General features: G+C 42.3%; 1 protein-coding gene across 21 annotated transcripts in view; it reads left to right on the top strand.

Annotated features, from left to right (window-relative positions):
* Positions 1 to 19,206, top strand: part of wnk1b (WNK lysine deficient protein kinase 1b) — an 84,351-nt gene extending 65,145 nt beyond the window's left edge. For 7 of the 21 annotated variants that reach the window (XM_015027091.1, XM_015027085.1, XM_015027080.1 and 4 more), the window contains 24 exons: positions 2,088 to 2,333; positions 4,331 to 4,401; positions 4,487 to 4,640; positions 4,815 to 4,931; positions 5,084 to 5,185; positions 5,405 to 5,456; positions 5,597 to 5,737; positions 5,840 to 6,689; positions 7,305 to 7,633; positions 7,735 to 7,796; positions 8,816 to 8,872; positions 10,047 to 10,130; positions 10,226 to 10,262; positions 10,346 to 10,425; positions 10,626 to 10,910; positions 10,996 to 11,273; positions 11,393 to 11,468; positions 11,557 to 11,686; positions 12,090 to 12,275; positions 12,585 to 12,677; positions 16,292 to 16,333; positions 17,592 to 17,764; positions 18,119 to 18,190; positions 18,674 to 19,206. In XM_015027091.1, coding sequence (XP_014882577.1) covers positions 2,088 to 2,333; positions 4,331 to 4,401; positions 4,487 to 4,640; positions 4,815 to 4,931; positions 5,084 to 5,185; positions 5,405 to 5,456; positions 5,597 to 5,737; positions 5,840 to 6,689; positions 7,305 to 7,633; positions 7,735 to 7,796; positions 8,816 to 8,872; positions 10,047 to 10,130; positions 10,226 to 10,262; positions 10,346 to 10,425; positions 10,626 to 10,910; positions 10,996 to 11,273; positions 11,393 to 11,468; positions 11,557 to 11,686; positions 12,090 to 12,275; positions 12,585 to 12,677; positions 16,292 to 16,333; positions 17,592 to 17,764; positions 18,119 to 18,190; positions 18,674 to 19,090 — 4,134 coding nt within the window. In that variant the 3' untranslated portion in view covers positions 19,091 to 19,206. The other 14 variants (XM_015027143.1, XM_015027204.1, XM_015027096.1 and 11 more) reach the window with 13 other exon arrangements.
* Positions 19,207 to 21,807: the final 2,601 nt, after the last annotated feature.

The following is a 21,807-nucleotide window of genomic DNA, read 5'->3' as shown; positions in this document are numbered from 1 at the left end:
GGATAACTGAATCACTTTTGGAGTTTGCAGAAACTTTTCAGTTTAAATTAGTCATCAACAACTTTTTCCTCAGGTTTTAATAAGCAAATTCATAATTATAAGCATTTGAATAACTATAATGAGCACTTGTCATTGTGTAAGATCACTATATGCTACTTAGGGATGAGCTTGAAATGTTTAGAACAAAATGTAGTTGTATTTATTTTGGTATTGATAAATAGATTAAAAAAAAAAAATCAGTCCACTGTTAGCTGATGAATGTCTTCCTTTCACTTTGTTGCCGCCTGAATAAACCGCAAACATTTCTCAATATATCATATGAGATGCATTTTATTTTATTTTATTTTTTTTTAAATAGCCTTTTGCATCTCTGACTTCACTTGTAAACACCTCACTTAAACTGAAAACATCTACCTTTAAGTCGTCTCGGTCATCTTTCAGGGCAAAGCTAAAACTATTTTTCTCTGCGTGTCGCTTACAAGAACAGCTACTCGCCTAAATCTACCAACATCTACAGTAAGAGCAGCAAATCCCAGCAGTCCTTGCCAACATGTACTGTGACGAGGATGGTAGCAAAGAGTGACCAGATCTCCATGGAAGCATTTTGAATTGCGTTCTGCTCATCTTTACCAGGGTTGTTGATAATACTGGAAGCTATAAGTTGCGTTCACATGAATAAGCAAATGAACTGTACAAGATGGCAGCTTTGAAATGACTACTGTGATGAGTTTGTGCATGATTCAGTTTAAACTCTTCATCTTAGTTTGATTCATTTTCTTGTCTTTTGATCCTCTTGCATGCTGCTTGTCTTTCACCTCTGGGATTGTCTCGTCTTTCTGTGGTGCGTGTAGTTTTGTGACCTAAGCCCCTCTCCCAGTATAGAGCATCTTTATCTGTTATACCAGGCTGCTCAGCAAGCTCTGGTTCAGGTACTGACCTAATACATATTGTAAACCAATGTCCATCTACGTGTGTGTGTGTGCGTGTGTGTGTGTGCTGCACCCTTGAAGCTAACAACACATCAGTGTTGTTTGTTGCTGTGTTTGATGTCCCACAGATTACAGGCAAATTCAGCCTCTCTAATTGACTGAAGTAACTCTGTCATCTTTTGTTAGCGTTTTTCCTTTGGCTCTCCGACTAACTCCTGTGATTAAAAGCATGAATCATACACAGAGGAGGATATTTTATGGAAATGAAGATGGATACTAATTCCAGAATCAAAGACTGCTAAATATCAGATCACCAAGCAAAGGAGAAACTTTAAATGCAAGCTGGATCACTTTTTTAAAAAAAAATTTAATTCTAAATTACAGACATTTCACAAAATCAAAATAGATTTGGGTTTTTTTATGGTTCATTTGCACTTTTTTTTTTTCTTTCCTTCCTTCATCTTAGACTTTGGGCTGTTCTCAAAGTATGAAAAATAATTTTCTTAGATTTAAACACCTCCACCTCCTTAACCACTGGTGTTTTGGAGTTACCTTTTAGACTGAGAAGCCCTTTTATTATATAAAATGTCTTTTGACTTGCAGGTTGCCTAAAGTCTAAGCACTTCAGCTCTTATGTTTAAACTTTTTCTTTCTTTTTTTTTTTAACGACTTACAGGCGTTAAGCTTGTATGTGATGAAATTCACAAGGTCTGAGTCCTGTGTGTTGTGGATTGATTCAACGCATTATGTTTTAGCCATCACTATCACGATTTTGTTTTAGTCACTGAATGAAGAGCCACAGATACATGCATGACTTACAGCTGTGCTATATGTGTTTGCCTTGTACAGAATTTGCTGTTCACTCTCAACTCTCCCAAGTCTCTAAAAGAAAAAACCTTCCAGGTTTTTTGCCTACACTTTGCCATATACAGTCAGACATGTTTGCTCATAATTTTCACATTTGAAGAAAAGAAAGATGGTACAAAAGCCACGAATGTCGATTTTCGCCACATTCTCACTTTTAATCATCATTTGGGTTTATCTACTTCCTCCTCATTCCTTTGACGTTGCTCCTATCTTTTTCTTGATGTTTTTTTTTTTTTTTTCCCTCCTGCTTCTTGTTTCTGTTTTCCCCTTATCTCGGTACCACCCATTCAGCCCAGTTTACCTCCGCCAACTTCTACTGTTCCCATGGTGACCCTTCCTTCTCCGTCGGCTCTTCCGACACCAGTCGTGCCCTCCCTCCCCTCTTCTCTGCCAATCCCTGCTGGGGTGGTGCCTACACTTGTTCCCTCTCCTCTTCCTCCTGTGCCCACACCTGTGCCTCAGCCTTTGGCCACCGTGGTGCCAGTCATCAGCGTAGTCACCGTCCCTCCTGACTCTCCCATGGAAGCCCCTCCTAAGGTACTGGTTCTGTTCAAAGCCACCAACTGGAGGTTATGGCGCCGTTACAGGTTCGGGTAAAAATAAATGCTGCATTGTCCAAAAGTCCTAAAGTCAATCTTTTGATATTTATCCTCATCTTCCCCAGTTCGAAGCACGAACTTGTAAATTAGTCACTCGCCAGACATCTACATCTGCCCATCATGAGCATTAAGTTCAATTTGATTTAGGCCTTAAATGATATAAACTCTGTTCTTCCAAAGTCTATTGATGATACAATCAGGTGCAATGATTTGCATGATTAGAATTGGGTCCACATGTTTGACTTTACTGTGGATTTTAAGTCATTCGGATCTTTACTGTGGATTTTAACTCATCCCGCAACAGTTAATTAAATGCCCCATAACAAGCAGCACCTCCTCCATTTGTTTGTTTGTTGGTCTAAACAAGCTCCTGGAATAATTCTGGGTGTATTTTGAACCACCAATTCACTCAAACTGGTTGGTTTCCTGGAATAGACCCAGTTAATAAGTATAATCTGCACATCTCTAGGATTAATTAAATGTATATCCTTTCATTAAATAGTGTAGAGTTCGGACCTTTGGGACAGCCATACCAGGAGCTCGACGTTAGCTAGTTCTGATGTGTGATGGAGATGAGTGTCCTATTGGGAAAGTGAAGATTGATGCTGCCGCCGACATGCTTAACTGTTGAATCGGTGACGTTAGAGTCTGAAATCACTGCAGTGACTCCTCCAGAAGGCATTTATTTTGTCCAGGTGGGAAACTTTCCCTCTCAGTCCATGGCGACGTAAAGCTTCAGCGTCACTAGTGTTTCTGCATTACCGTTTCGTTCCAGATTTAGAACTTTAACTTCATGAGGAATCCCAACTAGAGATTTCATCTGAAAGCTTTGAGTCAGAAAGTTGGGCGCTCCAGCAGGACAGTGAGCTCAAACACGCATCCAGTCTGGTTATGTAATGGATAAAGCACTCTATTCTTAAGCTTTCGGAATGGCGTTTCCAAATCCCTGACCCCAACCTTATTGAAAATTAATTCTCTGAGTCTCAACGCCAAGCCTCCACCAGGAAGCCAAGCAGTTTTTAAATGACCTCCACCAACTCTGGCTAAAAGATTGGTTAGATATTCAGCCAGAAGCTTATTGATGACAACCTATGGTTGAGATGCAATAACCAAATTATGTATTTGACCCTGTATGGATTATAGAAACTCCAATATATTTAGACCAGACTGCAAAGTATGGAAGAAATATTGAATACAGACCAAAAAATGAAATGTCAATTAAGCAATCCACAACAAATTGATTTATATGTGCCCAATTCTATTTAAAAAAAAACAAACAAAAAAAACATTAAACTGAAAAGAAGCGTTCACAACAAAATCCCTCTTTCATTATCTGGATTTGCATTGAATTATTTTATCCCAGCCATAAGTAGAGTGTGTGTATCTGAAAAGTTGCTTAAACAAAGAAAAGATTGTTTTGCACGCAAAAGTAAAGAATGAAAAAAAAAATATTATGACAATACCAAGATTCAGTATTTCACTCTATTGAGAGTCTAAAGCTGGTTTATATAAAATGTGTTATGTTGAGCATTTCTTTGTTTCCTTTTGTTGGTGCCAGAATAAAATTAAAATCTGTTACAATGGCAATTAGAGTCAAGAGAGCTCTGCAGAGTGTTGATATGCAAAACAAATCACAGCTAAGGGATTTGTATTTACAGGACAAAGTCTTAAATTAAGGGCGATTTAACCATTTTTCCAGGCTCACACGTTTTTAAGTTTTATTAAAAGAGACTGTAGTTTGATAGATTCTGGGTAAGCATCTTAACATTTGCTGTTGAGGTAATTTTCATGTTGCTTTCTAGTCTTTCTTAGTGTTTTTCCCAGCTTTAATGCATTTTTTCATCCCCACAGTTTTCCTGGTGTGTGTGTGTGTGTGTGGTGACGCCTTATGCTTGTTCACGACAACATAAACATGTCGGGTTATGTGTGTTACAGTCGCCTTCGCAATCTTCAGAGCTGTCGCAGGGCCAACTGCAGCCACCCCAAGTTCTCTCATCTATAGAAAGGTAATGTATGCAAGTGGATATCGGATAACGTATAATAAAAGCCTTTTCTCACGCATTTCGTTTTTAACGCCTGCCTTTCCCTCAGCGGCCACTCGGAGATGTCGGGCCTGAGCGACGGAAACGAAGGAGGAGGCGGCGGCCGCCATGAGGGTCGCTCCGCCAAACGGCATCAGAGGCGTTCTGTGCGAAGCCGGTCGCGTCACGAGAAGACGTCCAAGGCGAAACTCCACGTCCTCAGTGTAACGACACTTTTCCCTAATCGTTCTATCGTCTTAACATCTTGCTTTGTGCGACACGACATGTTACAGAATTGTGAATTCAAATGCGTGTCATGAATCGTTGGTCAAAATGGAGATCACTTTTTCACGTTCTCGTGTTTATTTCTTTGTTTTGTTTGGCGTCGATGAATGCAGATCTCCAACCGAGGAGACAGAGTGGCAGAGTGTCAGCTGGAGACTCACAACAGGAAGATGGTGACATTTAGGTTCGATCTCGACGGAGACAACCCTGAGGAGATCGCCCAGATCATGGTACGGTGCTGATCACCCGACTGCTTTTGTCCATATTCAGAGATCTTGCTCAGCCTCTCCTATGCTTGATCAGGTTCTTGAGTAGAGGTGGGAAGAAAGGACTTTAAGCCATTAAAAGAATCTAAGTGTGTCTGATTGTTTGGTTGTTCCAGGTTGAGAGTGAGTTCATCCTGGAGAGTGAGCGAGAGTCGTTCATCGAGCAGGTCAGAGAGGTCATCGAGAACGCTGATCAGAAGGGAGACGCAGGAAGTCAGGTGAGGACATAAGTCTGGGTCTCAATTCATTTTCAGAGGAAAAGCTTTTGGTCTTGTGTTCATTGTGGAACGATAATAATGTTTTTGCAGCGTTGGAAATTTTTGCTGAAACATTTTCAGACTTTGTCTCTTCGCACTCTCAAAAACCAGCCGGTTTTCTGAAGCGATAATTTTTTAAAAGGTTCCGAGTTACTAACACGTTCGCTCATTTATTTCCAGATGATGGGTGACAAGGAAGAGCTGATTCCTGCGATAAGCAGCCCCATGCCGGGTAGGAACAACTTAATAAATAAAACTGTTGTTTAGAAGAGAAAATCCACCAAAATCTAACATTTCAAGTTTAGGTTTTTTTTGTTGTTTTTTTTTTTGTTCCGTCATAAATGGGAAAACATTTGTTTTTCTGTATTTTAGACATCCCTCCCAGTGCGACGTCGCAGGTGGTCCACTCAGCAGGACGGAGATTCATCGTTAGTCCTGTACCAGAAGGCAGACTGAAGGACCAAACCCTGCCCCCCTCACCAACACCTGCCCCGCCAACTCCGTCTGAAACTGGTAAGTAGACCCGATTTATCTTCTTCCTGGATGAGCTTCTCTCTCTTTTTTTTTTCTCTTTTTCTTAAATTGTGTTCTTTCTCTTTTTTTGTGTCCGTTTAGCCCAGTCTCATTCTCCTGGCCAAATGTTGGTATTTTCCCAGTCTGCGGGAGCAGTCACGTTACACCAAGCCTTCTCTGAGCTCAGGCAGAGTAAAAACCAGTACGACGCAGGTCCCAACACCGCCCCGGCCTCCGTCCACTCCACACATCCTCCCCTGCAGCCTGCAGCGGTGGCGGCCTCCCCACACAGCAGCGTAGTCACTCCCTCCGTGGATTCAAGTCTAAATCAAGTCAAAGAGCAGCTCAGTGAAGCGTCTCCTCCTCCCCTCTCCTTCTCCTCGCCCTCCACCTCCGCGCCCCCCGTCTCCTTCAGTCCTCCCTTTTCTTCGTCTCCTCCTCCTCCCACCTTGGTAAATCAGATCATCCTCCAGTCTCAGCCCGTGATGCAGGCTGCGTCTCGACCACAAGCACAAAGTCAGACGCAAACCCAGCCCCCGGCTTACATCCAGCCCCAAACGGTTTCTGCCGCCTCGCTGCCTACCTCCGTACCAACGGCCAGCATCACCAGCATCTCCAGCGTCCCGCCGACGGTGCTCACTTCCTCTCTTCTAGGCCAGACTGTCCCGTTCGTATCCTCGCCTCCTTCCTCTGCTCTCGAACTCTCGTCGGATCATCCGTCAGTCTCCCCCACCTCAGCCTCCGCTGTCCCCACTACAGCCATCCCAGGTCCACAGATGTCTCCGCCCTCCTCCGCCCTTCCAGTTCCCGCAGCTGGCTTGTCCGCCTCTGTGGGTCTCCAGCCGGTGACCACCACCGTTCCTCCGGTCCAGCCCACTCTGGTCCACTCGCAGCCACAGACTGCAGCCCTGCCGGGGCAGACACACGCACACTGTGGAGAATGTGACACGAGGTGAGACGCGAAAAAAAGCCTCTGTTAAAATGCCACGTTTTTGTAATGGAGGTGCGTTTCAGCTTTAAACCTACAGCTTTTATTATCATGTTCTCCTATAAAGTTTAAGATTTTTGTACTTTACAAAGCAGGGTTTCTACCATTTAATTATTTAAGTGCTCAGGAATGACTCCTAGCACACTAGAGACAATAATCAGCCGCTTTTATCTGGTCTGTGCCAGACCAGCATAAACCAGTCAACGCACTGCACAGTCACAAACTCTTACCAAGTAATTTTGGTCTAATTTCTAATGCAAATGTCTTGGTACACCTGGAATAAGACAAAGCTAACTTACAAGTAACTTTTCAGCACAATATAGGGGCTTGTTTTAAGTCAAAAATTCTTGAATATTGATGAAACGTACAACTGAAAATCTGTTGTTCCACTGGTAGATTATTTCACTTGCAACAAATACTTTTTCTTCATTATTAAGGAATTATTGACTTAAAACAAGCTCCTATTTTTTGATGAAAAGTTAGAAACTAGACCAAAAATCCTGGCATTAAGTGTCTTTTTAAATTAATTACTGATTATTATATCATCTTCCGATGTAACCCCTCTTTGTCGTCTCTCAGGACTGAGGCTTCCTCCGAGTCCGTAGGCAAACCGGACGACATCCAAGCTCTGGACAAGAAGCTGCGCTCGCTCTTCATGGACCTCGGCGGAGTGGTGCCGTCCACACAGGGAGACGTCCTACCTGCTGACCCCGCCTCTGGAGCCTCCGTGGCTGGCACCTCGTCCCCCATCAGCGCCGGCCCCACCTCCACCGCGTCTGTAACGGCTCCTGGCTCCACCCAGTCGGTCAACCCACCGCTGCCCCCCTCCAGCCTGGCACTGGGCCCTCTGGGGTCAGCGGCTCCCGTGCAAGGCCCAGGGACACCTGTAGCCACCCCTGCATCGTCCAGTATGTAGAGGATTGTGTTTCTGCAGTTGTGGGCCTCTTTAAAAAAAAAAAAAAAAAAAAAATCAAATCTTTAACTGAATTTCTGATTCAAATCTCCCTAGTCATCCCTGCCTCTTCTATGGGTCAGACTACTCCATCCAAAACCCCCCTATCCAGGGTACCGGTGAGTTCCACAGAATATCATATCTAATAACTCCAGAGTCTAATTGCTTAATTTGTGTATGGGTATTGGATGTATGGGTAGGAAGCATGGGCATGGTTATTTACTGCTAAAAGTAATATATATATTCAGTTCTAATTGTTTCTTGCTACTCTTACAACTCACCTGGCATGTAAGTTCCTTTTAACAGGGTTCCTGCACAGTCTTATTACAGAATGTCTTTTAGTATTTCGAAATTTAGGGAAAAAAAACTTTATATATTCAAAAATCTGACTTTCTAAATCTAAGCTAAATAATCTGAAACTGTTACGGCGTTTGATTAGACAGAGAAGAATGCAAACGGTAGTAGATCATTTTTAAGCGAGAGGCTTTAAATCTGCATAGAAATGTTGTTTAGAGGGAGAGCACAGGGTATTTCTTAATGAGCAGAGATTTTTTTTAGAACATTTGATGTCAAAAATATATAATCCTGACCTTAAATTAAAACTATACTATCTTCCCAATAGAAATAATTCAAATCAAATCAGAAATATTTTATTTATCCTCACAGGAACTTAAATGTTGCCGTAACTCGTATCATCCCAGCATCTTCAGGAGGTGATTTGGAAGGTGATGCTGCAAGTTGTAAGGATCTCTGGTAGCAGTCAGTTCTGCAGCGAATCTGAAGAAGCCTCTGACTGAAGACTTTGTCAAACACGCCAACAGCTCAATATCTGGGCAGCAGACTTGATATTCCACAGCAAGATGACATGGATGTTGTTGTTGGCAAGCACTTCTAATATTTAAATGCTTTTCAGCCTGATTAGGAAATCATACAAAAAGTTAGTCAAAAAAAAATTAAGAGTTCTTTTTTTTATTTTTTTTTAATTTAAGCCTGAGAAAGATCATTTAAAAGAAATGTGCAGGAACCCAGTTTTAACATTCTTAGGCATGAACACTACTTTTGTAATCTTTTCTCCAGATATCTGTTTGTTTTACTTCCTGCCACTTTCTACTCATTGCATCTCTTTCTCTGGGATTAGGCCACTTCTCCTCCTTCAGAGCTCCTGACACCCTTACCTGGACCTTGTCTAATACAGGTGTTTTTTGCTCATTTTAACACTATTATATGTACTGCAATGCAGCTCTGTTTTTGTTTCAACTGTATCTCAACTAATTCAGTCTAATTTTTTTTATGTTACTGTAACATCTCCACACTTAACTTTTAACACAAAAAAACAAAAAAAACAAAACAAAGCTTCAATAATTCGATTGACGTATCGCCTGTGATGTGTCGTTCTTGATAGGATAATTGCAATCTAAATGTCACCGATAATGGAACGCGTGCTTGAATAATATCCCATCTTGGCATAAAATGGTCCAAAAGCCTAAAATAATTGCTGAGGTTCCAGCAGAACACAGTGAGGACGAGTCACTTCAGGCCACAGACTGTCTTCATTCCCAGCCTTTGTTGTTGTGGCTGTGGCCGTCTAAAAATAGACATTCTTTCAACCAGAACCGCGTCCTAAATAGCGAGACATGATTTGAAGCTCCTTTTATGAAAATCTGACCTGCCTGGTTATAAAACTCCCTCCGTTTCTCTTATGCAACTCCCTCTGGGTGAGACCTGTCCTGTTTGATTAAGGTAATCGTTCTGTGGTCCAGGTTCACCATGGATTTGATTTTAATTAATCTACTTTTTTTTTTTAATTGTGACTAAATTGCTAATGTGAGGGCTTTTAATTTTTTCACTCAGTGATTATTTGTGCTTTTGTGCCAACAAGGAGACTTGGTTCTTCTATGAAAAGTTCAAGTAATAATAATTTCATTTGTATTCAATTAAGTTTTTCTTTTATTAATTCTAATGCTGCTCAAATTGTACATCTTGATGGCAAATGGACTGCAAAAACGATGCAGAGTATTATTCTTTATTTAAACTTTTTAAGAATATTTAATTTAGTTTATGTCAAATTAAAGCTTCAATAATTAAACTTTTTTTTTATTCTACTACATCTGCAAAAAAAAAATAATACAATCACTACAACTGGAAACTAATTTGATTTGAAACAATGTAACATCAATTATTTAAAACCAAGCAAAATATTTTTCTGATTTAAGTAAAATGCTAAAATAAGCTAAGCAGAGCAGAAAATGACACTTTTTCCATTACGTCCACGTTGACGCCGACAAGACCTTAATGTACAAACTCAAACTTCAGTGCCGCTGCTCTTTTAGTGCACAACAGCCTAATATTTTGTCTACTCACTCCTCCAGTCACAGCAGCCTCTGGAAGACCTGGACGCCCAGCTGAGGAGAGCACTGAGTCCAGAAACTGTCCCTGTGAGCTCACACACACAGGTCGACACACTCCCATTACAGCCTCATTTTAGTCGCTTAGGCTGGTGCTGATGGAGCCACTCAACCCGTTTCTTCTCTTTTAACACTTACTGCAGGTCTCTTTCAGCAGTGTTCCTACAATGGGACAACCAAGTACGTACAATTTATTTACTAAACATAGTGAATAAGTTTCTTTCTCTGATTTATTTCACAAAAATGTGTCACCTTTGCTACAGTTCCATTCTCACTGGAAGAAGAAAAAGCCCCTTCCTCTGCTCCTCCTCCTGCAGGTGGAATTAAATTAGGAAGATTTCAGGTAAAGATGTGTTGGAATCTTGTATGGCATTTGCACTCACTTTCACATTAGGAAAAACTTAAAATTGTACACATAAAACTAAAATGATGTCCTCTGTTTTGGATTTTAAAATCACTGGGAATGAAACGCTCGTAAATTAGGCAGAATTTGATTCCGGTTCTTTTCCGTCTCCTCTCCTCTCTCTTCGTTTTCACACTCAGGTGTCCTTGGCTGCCGAAGAGCCTGCTGTCCAGCGCCCGTCCTGCACAGAGTCTTCTTCCACCACCTCCTCCTCCACTTCGTCCTCCTCCTCGTCCTCCAGCCTCTCCAGCCCGGAGAACACGTTGCACAAAGACTCCCCGTCCCGTCTGAGAGGGAAAGGAGTGAAAGGCGGAGACGTTGTGGACGGGCTCCTCCAGAAGGCTGCGGCGGGATCCCACCTCGCCTCCCCTCTCGGTTCCCCGTGCCGCTCCCCCAAACCCACCACCACCATCGGCCGCTTTCAGGTGCGCGTCGTTTCTCTTCCGTTTTGCCCTTTTCCGTTACGCCGTCGGGTCACACGTTTTTGTCAAATGGGTCCTGTGAATTCAGGTTACCACCAACCCCGAGACCCGCGTCGGCCGGTTCTCGGTCAGTCGCGCCCAGGAGCAGACCCAGCAGCCCGAGCAGAGCCCTCCGCCGCCTGCCGCTCGGGCTGCTGCTAACGGACCCAGCGATCCCGGACAGGTTCTGTCTCCAGACTCGCCTCACAAAGCCTCCCTACCTAGCCTAAACAACAACTCCTTCAACAACTCCTACATGAGCAGCGACAACGACTCTGAATTTGAGGATGAAGACTTTAAGCAGGAAGTCCGAGGCCTCAGAGAAAAGTAAATAAAACCTCGGGTTTTCCTGCATTTCCCAAAACCCTCTGCTTCAATATCGCTTTCTGTATAAGAATAGAGAAAGGGAAAACATTGTACAAATGCTTTCCCTTTTCTTCCTTCAGGCACATACGTGAAATTCAGGCCCTCCACTCTCGCCAGAAGGAGGAAATCGAGCGCTTGTTTACAAGGCTGGGAAAGGTGATCTGTCACATAAAACACCATACCATTCTCAAATCAGCCACATAAATACTAGATAGCAACTTCTCCTACCTGGGATTTGGTGCAGGTGCCTCCAGCTGCTGTGATCCCACCCCTCATCGCCTTTACTGGCAGAAGGCGGCGGCCCACCAAAAGCAAATCTTCAAAATCGTCCAGAAGCAGCTCCACCCACGGCAGCAAGAGCCCTTTACAGCCAGGTAGGCTCACCTTGGTGCAGCAGACTTTATTTATTCATGTTTGGGCAATACCACTCACCATGCAAAAAGTATTCCCACCCCACATGTTTGAGCCTGAGCCACGGCGTCACTGTAAACATTGTTAAACATTTTACTCTGTTACTTTTTCTATGTTCACGCATTCGTGTGCACACATCTGTCGTGCGTTCGTCTGTTTCGTCACTCGTGCATGCGGGCATTTCACTGCATCAGGCTCGGAGCCGGAACATTTCTGACTGCTTTTCCTGTCTGTTTCTCTCTCTGTTGTTGTTTTTTTTTTTTTTTTTTTTTGTGGGTGACGTTTCTCTCCGTCCGTCCTCTTCGATGTCTCTCCATGTCCGCTTTTCGGCATGTGCGTCGTGTCGATGCTTTCTGCGATCTCCAGGCAGCACTTTATCCGCCCAGAGCGTCCCGGCCGTGTACCCCGGCCAGCTGCCTCTGCTGGCCCCCGGAGTGCTGGCCGACACCGTGCTCCAGCCCCTCAAGCAGTCCGCCTCCAGCAGCAACCTCTGCTCAGCCTACACCAGCGAGGCGGCGCTGTCTGTGCCCAGCTTGTGTGCTCCGACCCCGGGTAAGCATGTCACCGGGGGCTGCGGCAGACCCCTGCGCGTCATTCACACTGGCAGCTCTTTGCATGCAGACAGAAACGAGTGTTGCAAAAAAAAAAAAGAAAGAAAAACAAGAAGCTCGTCCGTCTGTCTTGCTTTTTCTTTCTCTTGAGTGTGAACGGCGTGATGGCTCACTCACTCTAACATCTTTTCTTTATACTCTTCAACTCTCTCATCTGTCTTCTGTTGTATTTTCTCCTCTCTCTCTTCTTGCTTTTCCTTCACCTCTGTCCCTGTCCCCTTTCTGCATCTCCCATCATCCCTCTCTTCAGGCTGTGTAAAGTTCAGCTGGGGTTCGGAGCGTGTGGCCTTCAAGCCGGGTGGCAGGAGGACGCGCTTTCTGAGTACGCCCTGCTTGGCTCTTTGTGTGTAACGCTTTATTTCTTTGCTCTTCTCTTGTTTATCCTTACTTACCTTTCATTTTTAAATGTTTTCTTTTCTCCCGTATCTGTTGAGACTCAGTCATGATTTCTTCCTGGTGGTTTTTGAAGAGCCGCAGCTGCAAGATGCTCATCTAGAGAAGCTGGATGAGTCTAGTTGTAGTTACTCTGGCAGAAATTAGAGGACAACTGGAGGGATGCAAAGCTTTTCTGTCTGTTGTTTTAAAATTATGAGGCAGGTTTACTAAATTTTGGGGAGAATATGACGGCTTTTTGCCTTAGAATTTGATTTTTGTCCATCTGCAGAATGAAGCATATTGGGCGTTGTTTTCCCTGCGAAAACGTGAAAGTTGGCTTAATGTAGAAGTGCTCCAGGATCGTGAATGATTAACTGATTTGTGATATTGTTGAATTATTACTTTCATAATAAATGATGAAAGTAGTAGTTGCCATAAATCCATACAGCCCTCTTCATGTTGTTGTGATTCATCCTCTCCTTGCTACGACATTTAGCATCGTGAGCATCGTTCTCTTTGTCAAGTGTGATTATCTGATGCTGTGAGATTCTGTCCATCAAGTTACATATTTGGGAAACAAAGTGTGATTTTATAACGTTTCAGGTTTTATAGCCAACTAAAGTAAGGAGATTGGTTTTGGGATTTTCCAGATCTTGAGTAAGAAAATTAATTTCAAAATTTAGTCCCCTGTATCATTCCATATCTCTGTCTATCCATCCATTTATTTTCTTTCCTTTCATCCATCCATCCACCCATCTGTACAACCATCCTTCTGTCCATCCCTCCATTTGCATCCATTTTCTGTCAAACCTTCCATTCACTAACGTTGCATTCTAGGCATATTTTAAGTACAGTGTAAAGATGTTTGCTAACCAATAAAAATAAAAAAAACCTGATTTGCCAAAACCTGGAATCAGAAAATCTAGACTTTAGAATCACCTTGAAGCGCAGCAGTTGGTATAAATCTGCATTAGGTGCTCAGATCAGAAACTACACTGATGGATATGTTCAATCCTGCAGCTGAACATCTTCAGAGTCATTATCTCAGCTTCTCCTATTCATGCAGACAATGATGTGGTTTAGCATCTGTTGCCTTCCAAATATGTGATTCAGAAACCCCCAAACAAGTGCAGGATATCTTACTTCTCTCTCCTCCGCTGTTTGTGCCTCCTTCTACTGTCTCCATTGCTCAATATGAACATCTGCACCAGCTGATCAGCCCGCCTTGTGATTAAATACTAACTATAGCTTCGTAACACCCAATATTTCAGCACACCGAAATTACAAACAGACCGTATTTCTAGCCACACAAAACCTACATGTTTCTATTTTAACAGCGTTGATGTGCATTTTTGAATGCTTTTATAAATACTGTGATTGTTCTAATGAAAATAAAAAGGATCCTGCCCATCAGAAGGAGCACTAATTAATTCTGAGCTCGCACTAATGAGATGCGATACGAGAATGAAAGATGAACCCTTTAGCAACCCTGACATTAACCAGCTACAGCTTTGCTACTTAAAACTTCAAAAAGCAAAGCGTCAGAAAACGGTCAACAAAGTCAGTGAAAGTCCTTGTTGTTCTGGTTGATCTGGTTACAAAAGTGTTTACAGGTGGCGCGAGTCGGTCCGGTTGAGTATTTCCGAGGTCGACGGCAGAGCAGCTCCTTTGTTGGGGAAAATAAACAGAAGAGCAGCTGTTGCATCTGTTGACTGTGGGACTAAACAAAGTCACGCTCGGGTTGTCAAGTCATCAGGCCGTGAGCAGCCATGATCTGATTTCTGTGCCATGTGCAGCTTTAATTTTCCACGTCATGCTAGGACACCGTGGCGCGCAGACACGTCGGTCTAACACCTCATCCCTGCTCCTTCTTTATAATTACACTTTCCAGTGATTGGATTATTCGTTTAATTCGGAGGTCCTGGTCCGTAATTGAAATCTGTGCTGTTAAAGTAACTTGATTGTGACGCATATTTTATATTTAGTCTGCTAATTAACTCCTTTAAGCAGTTCACAGCACACAGACTTGCGCAGTAATCCGTTTGGACAAGGCTGTGCTTTCATTTCTGTGAAAACAAACAGGAAGTTTTGACTTGGTGACTTGAGTTTTTGTCATCTAATTTTGTGTTTATTGAGAAATGTACTGTATTTTATTTTATTTTTTGTTTTAATCTGTCATTTCAATCAGAATATTCTCGTTATCAAGTTTTTTCTCTCTCTCTTTTTTTTTCTTTATGAAAGGATTTTTCTGAATGCTTCTGATCCCTCTGCAGCTCAAAACGCTTCCCCTTCCTCACTCATCATCCTCACTCCCGTTAAACCCCCACTTTAACCCCATCACTGCATCACCGGGGAGTGGAGAGACAGACTTGGGTCTTAGTGACTGGATTTGGCTTAAATAAAATGAAATGTAATTCATATTTTGTCTTAACTCCTAATAATATCAGTGGAACTCAAAGCAGTTGTACTTTATTGCACCTACTTCACATTTCTATATTAGGCAGCCAAAAACTTTAATGTATTGAAGTTGGATTTTATGTCACAGACAACACAATAAATGGACAGTGATGATGTAGCAAGAAAATGTTACACGCTGTTATTTTATTTATTATTATTTTTTTTACAGATTAAAATGAAAGAGTGGCATGCAGTTGTATTCAGCCCCATTTACTCTGATCCCCCTAAATCCAGAGCAAATTTGAAGCTGCAAAAGACTTGAGACAGATCAGAGATAAAATGGAGTAGTCTATATTAAAGTGCAAGTCGGCCTAGTCAAAGTCCAGAAAAATGTGACCGCTTCCCTGCTCCTGCTAAAAAATAAATCAATAAAAGAAATCGTTATACCCCCACCACCATGTTTGAAGCCAGTTGTCTGCACTCTTATTTTATTTAGGGGTATCAGTAAATGGGACTGTGTGTGACATACAAACGCATGCTACTCCATAAAAATTGAAAGCTGTGTGTAGTTTTTCTTTCACTGTAGACTTCTCCTCTACTATATACTACTTTATATTGGTCTGACACACAGTAAAATCTGCGCAAAATACATTAAGATTTGTGATTGAAATATGAAATAATATCTGGGAAAATGATGTTAAGGGGGGTACATAGTTATGCAAGGCCCTGGTGACATTGACCCAATCCTGGTGAGCTGTAGAGAGGACTCAGAATCATATCAGAACCAGATGATTTGTCACCCAAAAGCATCTTAAAGCTACAGAGAACAGACTTTAGTGGGAAAGCATTTAAATTCCCATGATAACCATTTGCACTGTTGTCTCCCATTTAATGTTATCCTTCTATGACCCATGTTTGACTTCAGAAGATGAAGTTATTCCCGTTTCCTTACTGCGCAAAACGCAGTTGACATCCTTGTTTGGTGCAGAGGTCGTTTCTGCCCTTTAAGATGTTATTGGTGACGCTAACCCACCCCGATTCTGTGTGTACCTTGTATGTCGAGTTCTGACAATCATACTCAGCTGCACTGTGCTTGATTGTGGGGTGATGTGGGCGGGGCTTTTAACTCTGACTCTCTCCCGATCCTCCGATCGTTGTCTTCCGGCCACCCCCAACCTCCTACAGGGAAGATGGTGAAAAAAGTCTGCCCCTGCAACCAGCTCTGTAGTAACTATCTCTCTCTTTTTGGTCTTTCCTCCCTCCATCCATCCCCCTTCTTGCTTGCTCTCGCCCTGTGTAGAATCAAATTTGACCAGTTGGCCAGATTTGGGATCAGTTCAGTTCACTTCAGTTGTCATCTGTATTCTTTTATTTTTTTTATTTTTTTTGCAATAACTTTAGATGATCCGTTTTGACTTTGAGTTTTAATAACTGAAATGATCCTTCGCTAGAGACTCAGACTGACACCGCATGCATCTGCAGGCTCTCCTGAAAACCTCCGCCTCCCCTCCCTTACCATGGCTTGCAATCTAGACTGCATTGACCAGAATCCCCTGCTGCTGCAGCCATACATGACTCAGCGTCTCCACCATTCTTGTTTTCCTCCATTTTGCTCAATGTGAATTGACAGTTTTATTTACCAGACCGGCAGTATGGTTCTCTTGCCTCAGGTCCTTGAATATATTATTTTATTAAAACAGGCCGTGCAAGAATATTATCTCCCTTTTGCTCATTCTGTCAGCATGGCACCGTCTCTAAAGCTTGTTTTGTCTGTGAACAGAAGGCAACTCTGTATGTCCCTCATCGTGATGACTAAGAGTAAAATTAAGCAACATTTCTTTTAAAAGTTATACATTGCAGGAAGTCAAATAGCAGCGCATGCATTTTTTTAAAGAGTAAAATTGGCTCTACAAGTCTGGGAAAAGTGCATTTTCTGCTCCACTGGAGTGTGGGTGCCACCTATGGGCTAATAAAGGAATTACAGTCTGCAGAGACAGTTTCCATACAGTCGTCGTTACTGTGAATAATAGTAAGTTTGGAATGCATTCGAATGTCTAGACCGTTCAACAAAACTTGATTTAACTTATCAAAATTCAAATTAGGTGCAAAAGTTTGAATTTAGTGTGGATTTTCAAAACAAGCTCTAAACAAGACAACCACACCCACAAATATTTGGATAGCTGTTGAACCTCTGTCGCGGGTACATATATTGAATATATGGTAGATTTGTACTGCCCTGCGTTTGAATTCATTCTTTACCTCAGTGAAAGAATTCTGCCTTTAAATGCTGATCTAAAGCAACATGTGTCATTCGTTCCCGTTTGTCATCCTTATTTCCATCAGAACTAAACAGTCAATTATGCTGTCCTGCTCTAAAATCCAACCGGATCCTGCATTCACTCTCATCCTGACGACTTCATTCCCATCTTTGTGTCCAATGTCTCAGTCTCTTTCTCTCTCTGGCGCTCTCTGTCTCCCCCTGCAGGGACGAACAGCACCAATGCAGTGAGCGGTTCAGAGGGGCTGGGTCAAAGCCAGGGCGGCTCCCAATGTCTGGCGCCCAACATGTCAGCACCCCACCAGAGGAAAGGAACCTTCACCGATGACCTCCATAAACTGGTGGACAACTGGGCCAGGGACGCCATGAACCTGTCACAGGTCGGCAGTGGCCATGTTTTTAATACGAGTGATGTGGCTCTCCACCCAGGGCAGAATGAGTTGTTGGGAGGGCCGATAGTACTTGAAAACTGTCAGTTTTTTATTTTTATGTTTGTTTTCTATTTTTTGCGTAATTGCTTACAGTCAGCAATTGTAGGAATTACATTTTTTTGTCAAGTTCTTTATGCAGCTCTTAGATCTTTATCTCTGTCACTATGAGGGTTTTTTACATACTAAGCTGTTTTAGGTAGTTTGATAAAAACCAAAACAGACCACTATAGTGAAGAATATTGTGCATTCACAGTATTAAAGCTGTTATTGATACTCATTTAAGTTTACATTCAATCATTGCAGGGTAAAAGGAGTGCCAAACAGCAGCAGCAGCAGCTGCAGCAGCAGGTCCCAGCACAGGGACACAGTTATGAGGTAGGTGTAAAAACATACCCCAAACACATCACACATGAATTAACTTCTTTTTATTTACTACTTCCAAACCAATTCCTCGCTCACTTCAGGCCAGTACTTAAAATAAAGATATAAAGTTATATAAACTCGATTAGATGTTGTACTTAACTGAATTAATACATCTGGATCGAGTTTAAAAACTCCATCCTGCACTTATCTGGTGCGTGTTTGCTTTGCTGCATATAATCTGTGGGGGAAAAACTCAGAATAAATTTGTTCCTGTGTGTTGCAAAACTAATTTCTAACCACAAAATTTAATGGGGGGGGGGTGTGTTTTTAAATGCAAGCTTTAATGTGATTTTACACCAACTGTTGCTTTGTGTTGTTAAGATCACATTTATTAAAGTTTGTGGTTAAAATGAGAGGAAACCTTCTTGGACTATGAATGTGTTTTTCAATGCACAGTTGAGATTTCTTGACCCACGCTGCTGTCGCCCCCTGCAGGTCACCCAGTCGGCCAGTCTGGGCAGGAAGTACTCGGCTCCCAGCCAGCTGTGTCCCAGCAGCATCGGAGGCTCCGCCCACCTCCCTGCAAACCCCACCAGCGCTACCTCTCTGGCTGCCAGAAAAGGCTCCCTCTGCCACCCTCCCGCCTCCTCTGCCCCGCCCCACCTCCAGCCCCCGCAGTTTATCCCCTACGCCCCCAGTGCCGCCTACACCGCCCAGTGGTGCGGTCCGGCTCACAGCATGACGAACCCGCAGCAAGCACCAACGCAGCCTCTCTTAGTCAGCGCCTCCCAGCCTCTGGGGCCCTACCCGCCTCCACAGGGCCATCTACCGGGACAGGGCCCCTACCTGCTCACTGCCACTCTGCAGAAGTCGGTGAGCAGCCCAGGGGGGCCGAACATGAGGACCACGTAGGGGCTGGCCGCCAGGGCCGGTTTTACTGACGGACAGCCCAGTCGGACAAGTGAAAGGCGGCTTGTTTTGCAGCCAGAGGAAGAGGAGATGCAATGGAGTGGAGAAAAAAAAAAAAACGTAGCAGGAAAAACAAAGTATTAGCAGTGTGTAGGTGAGGTGCCCTCCTTGCTTTGGGGTCGTGACAACCAGCCAACGGATCAAACGGAGAGGAAAAGAAATGCATGTTTTGTTTAAAGAAGGTTTCTGACCAAGTGCAGTGTTTTCGTTGGGTGCATCACAACAAATAGGGATATCTTTGAAAAGTTCTTTTTTTGTCTTTCAGTATTTTAATTCAGTAATAACAAATAGATTCATTACACAGAATGATATAACTGAAGGATTTATTCCTGTTGTTTTTTTTTATGATTATGGCTGAGAGCAAAATTACCAAAAAAGCAATAACTTTTATTTTAAAAAATGTCGTGTTTTCACCTTGTTACGACTTACACAATCATAAGTAACCACAGTTTTTCCTTCCACTAAACTTCTGACATTAATATGTTTTATTCAGAACTCCTGTTACCACCCAGATTCTTCAGCAACGATCTTTTTCAGTAAGAACATAATATTCTGATTTTTCTGAGAAACAGAGTTATGAGGTTTTTTTCCCCACCTATGGTGTAGAATTATCAACATTAAGAAAAAAACCAGAGATATATCATTGTGTGTAATGAATCCACATACCTCTGGTGTCGCAGTTTGAATTAAGCTACTGAAGTAAACAAACTTTTCAATGATCTGTTAGTTTACTGAGATCCACCTGTAAGTTTGTTTAGAAAGCAAATTATTATTATTTTTTTCAGATTTGTACTCGTCTAAACGGAGTGAATCCAGCAAAGCATCATTACAAATACAGGCGTTTGCACACAAAAGCATGAGTTCAGTGTGTGTAATCTTAAAAAGCACAACAACAAAAAAAAAAAAAGATCTCAAAACCAGTGCATATCAAGGAGTTGTACCTCGGGTTGGTTTTGTTTTGGGTTTTTTTTTTTTTTTTTCCTCCCACGATCAATTATTTAACAAGTTGTTGGAGGAAGAGGAAAGCGGGCTGACGAAGAGGATTTTTAAGTGTTTCCGATCAGGCCTCATCTGCTCACCAAACGAGCTGCCTCTACACTCCAGATGCCTCCTCCCTGTAACGACTCCGCCTCATCCTCTCACCCCCACCGCTCACCTTTCTGTGTCGCCGTGTGAAGCAATAACAGCAGCAACCTTTTAGAAGGGGAAGGGGGGGAACAAAAAAATAAAAAAACAGAGCTCAAAATGAGAAAACAAGTGGCCTTGTTATCAGAATAATATCAGAGTCCTTGTACAGTTTTATTTTATTTTTTTTTCTCTGAATGTTTGCTTATGATGATTCCATTTTGGTGTTTATTTTGGTTTTGTTGGGTTTGTTTTGCTCGCTGCCGCCACACACACACACACGCGCACGCACGCGCGCACACACACAATGCACAAGACGTTCACAGAAGAGCAAATACACGCACACAGACAAGGCGTGGCAGCAGTTTAACCGACTTAGACTCACAGATGTATGCCTCATTTCTGACTAGGCTGGTTTCAACGTTTGGGTTGAAATAATTGCAAGTGTAAATTACTATATTAATGTTATTCTATTTAAGAAGAAACAAATAATAATAATTAAAAAAAAAAACCGTGTTCTGTCAACGGACCTGTTACGTGCACATCGCTGTACGATGTGGAGACACTGTGATTATTCTTGTTTATTCTTAGCAAAAAAAGAAAAAAAAAATGTTGTTGGACAACATTAGTTTTTAGGGCGACGCGTCACAAAAAGCATTCAGAGAGCGGCTCGAGTCGTTTCCTTTTCAGTTCAATGGCTTTCCGTCGAAATTTGAAAACAAAAATGCAAAACCAGGCACGGGCTGGTGATTTCAAACAAAACTGTCCGACTTTCAAAACTGCCAAAATCAGGCCGTTGCTTCCGCCTCTGAAGGCTTTGGAAGTTTGTTGCTTCGAAGCACCAGAGGAAGTGATTTTGCGACGGGAACCCTCAATAACCACAAAGATTGTGCATTGATATTTATAACTGGGGATGGGGGAACAAATTAGTCTTCCTAGTTGCAAGGAAAGAGTGACATTTCTTTCAGTAAAAGCTGTTTTAGTCTAATTTGTATACAGCCAAATGAATCGGATTGCTGTAATGCTTTCTCTTATTAAAACTACCTAAAATGCAACAACATTGTAGAAAATTCAGCGATTTTCACACTACTTACCGGAAACTGCATACATTGCGATTTTGTTCCTTTTTATTGTGCAAGGGAAAAGTTTAGCATTGTTTTTCAGGCTGCAACAGTTTCTTTGGCATTTCCTCTGAAGGACTTTAAATCATAGAAACAACAGCACAGAGGATTATTCTCCATTTTGAAACTGAATGTTATTTAAAACCCTGAATCCGGTAACAGCCCCAGGCCTCGCGACATTTCTTTAAAAAAAACAAAAAAATTCAATGCCTTATTGATAGCTGATCAGCTTCTCCAATTACTTATTGAACTGAAAGTGGAAACTGACCTCGTTCCCACGTTCGAATGGCAGGATAGTTGATATTTAGATAATAAAATAAAGCTAGCTATTTTTTTTTTTCTTAATACAGTACTTGTATGTCAGACACTTTAAACACGCCCTCCTGCTCCCTTTCCACCCTGGTATTGTTGGAT

Source organism: Poecilia latipinna, unplaced genomic scaffold, assembly GCF_001443285.1.
Source record: "Poecilia latipinna isolate Pla-1442-1.1 unplaced genomic scaffold, P_latipinna-1.0 Scaffold100, whole genome shotgun sequence".
Taxonomy (NCBI): Eukaryota; Metazoa; Chordata; class Actinopteri; order Cyprinodontiformes; family Poeciliidae; genus Poecilia; species Poecilia latipinna.
Note: the sequence above shows the minus strand (reverse complement) of the source record. Positions and strands in the feature narration are given on the sequence as shown.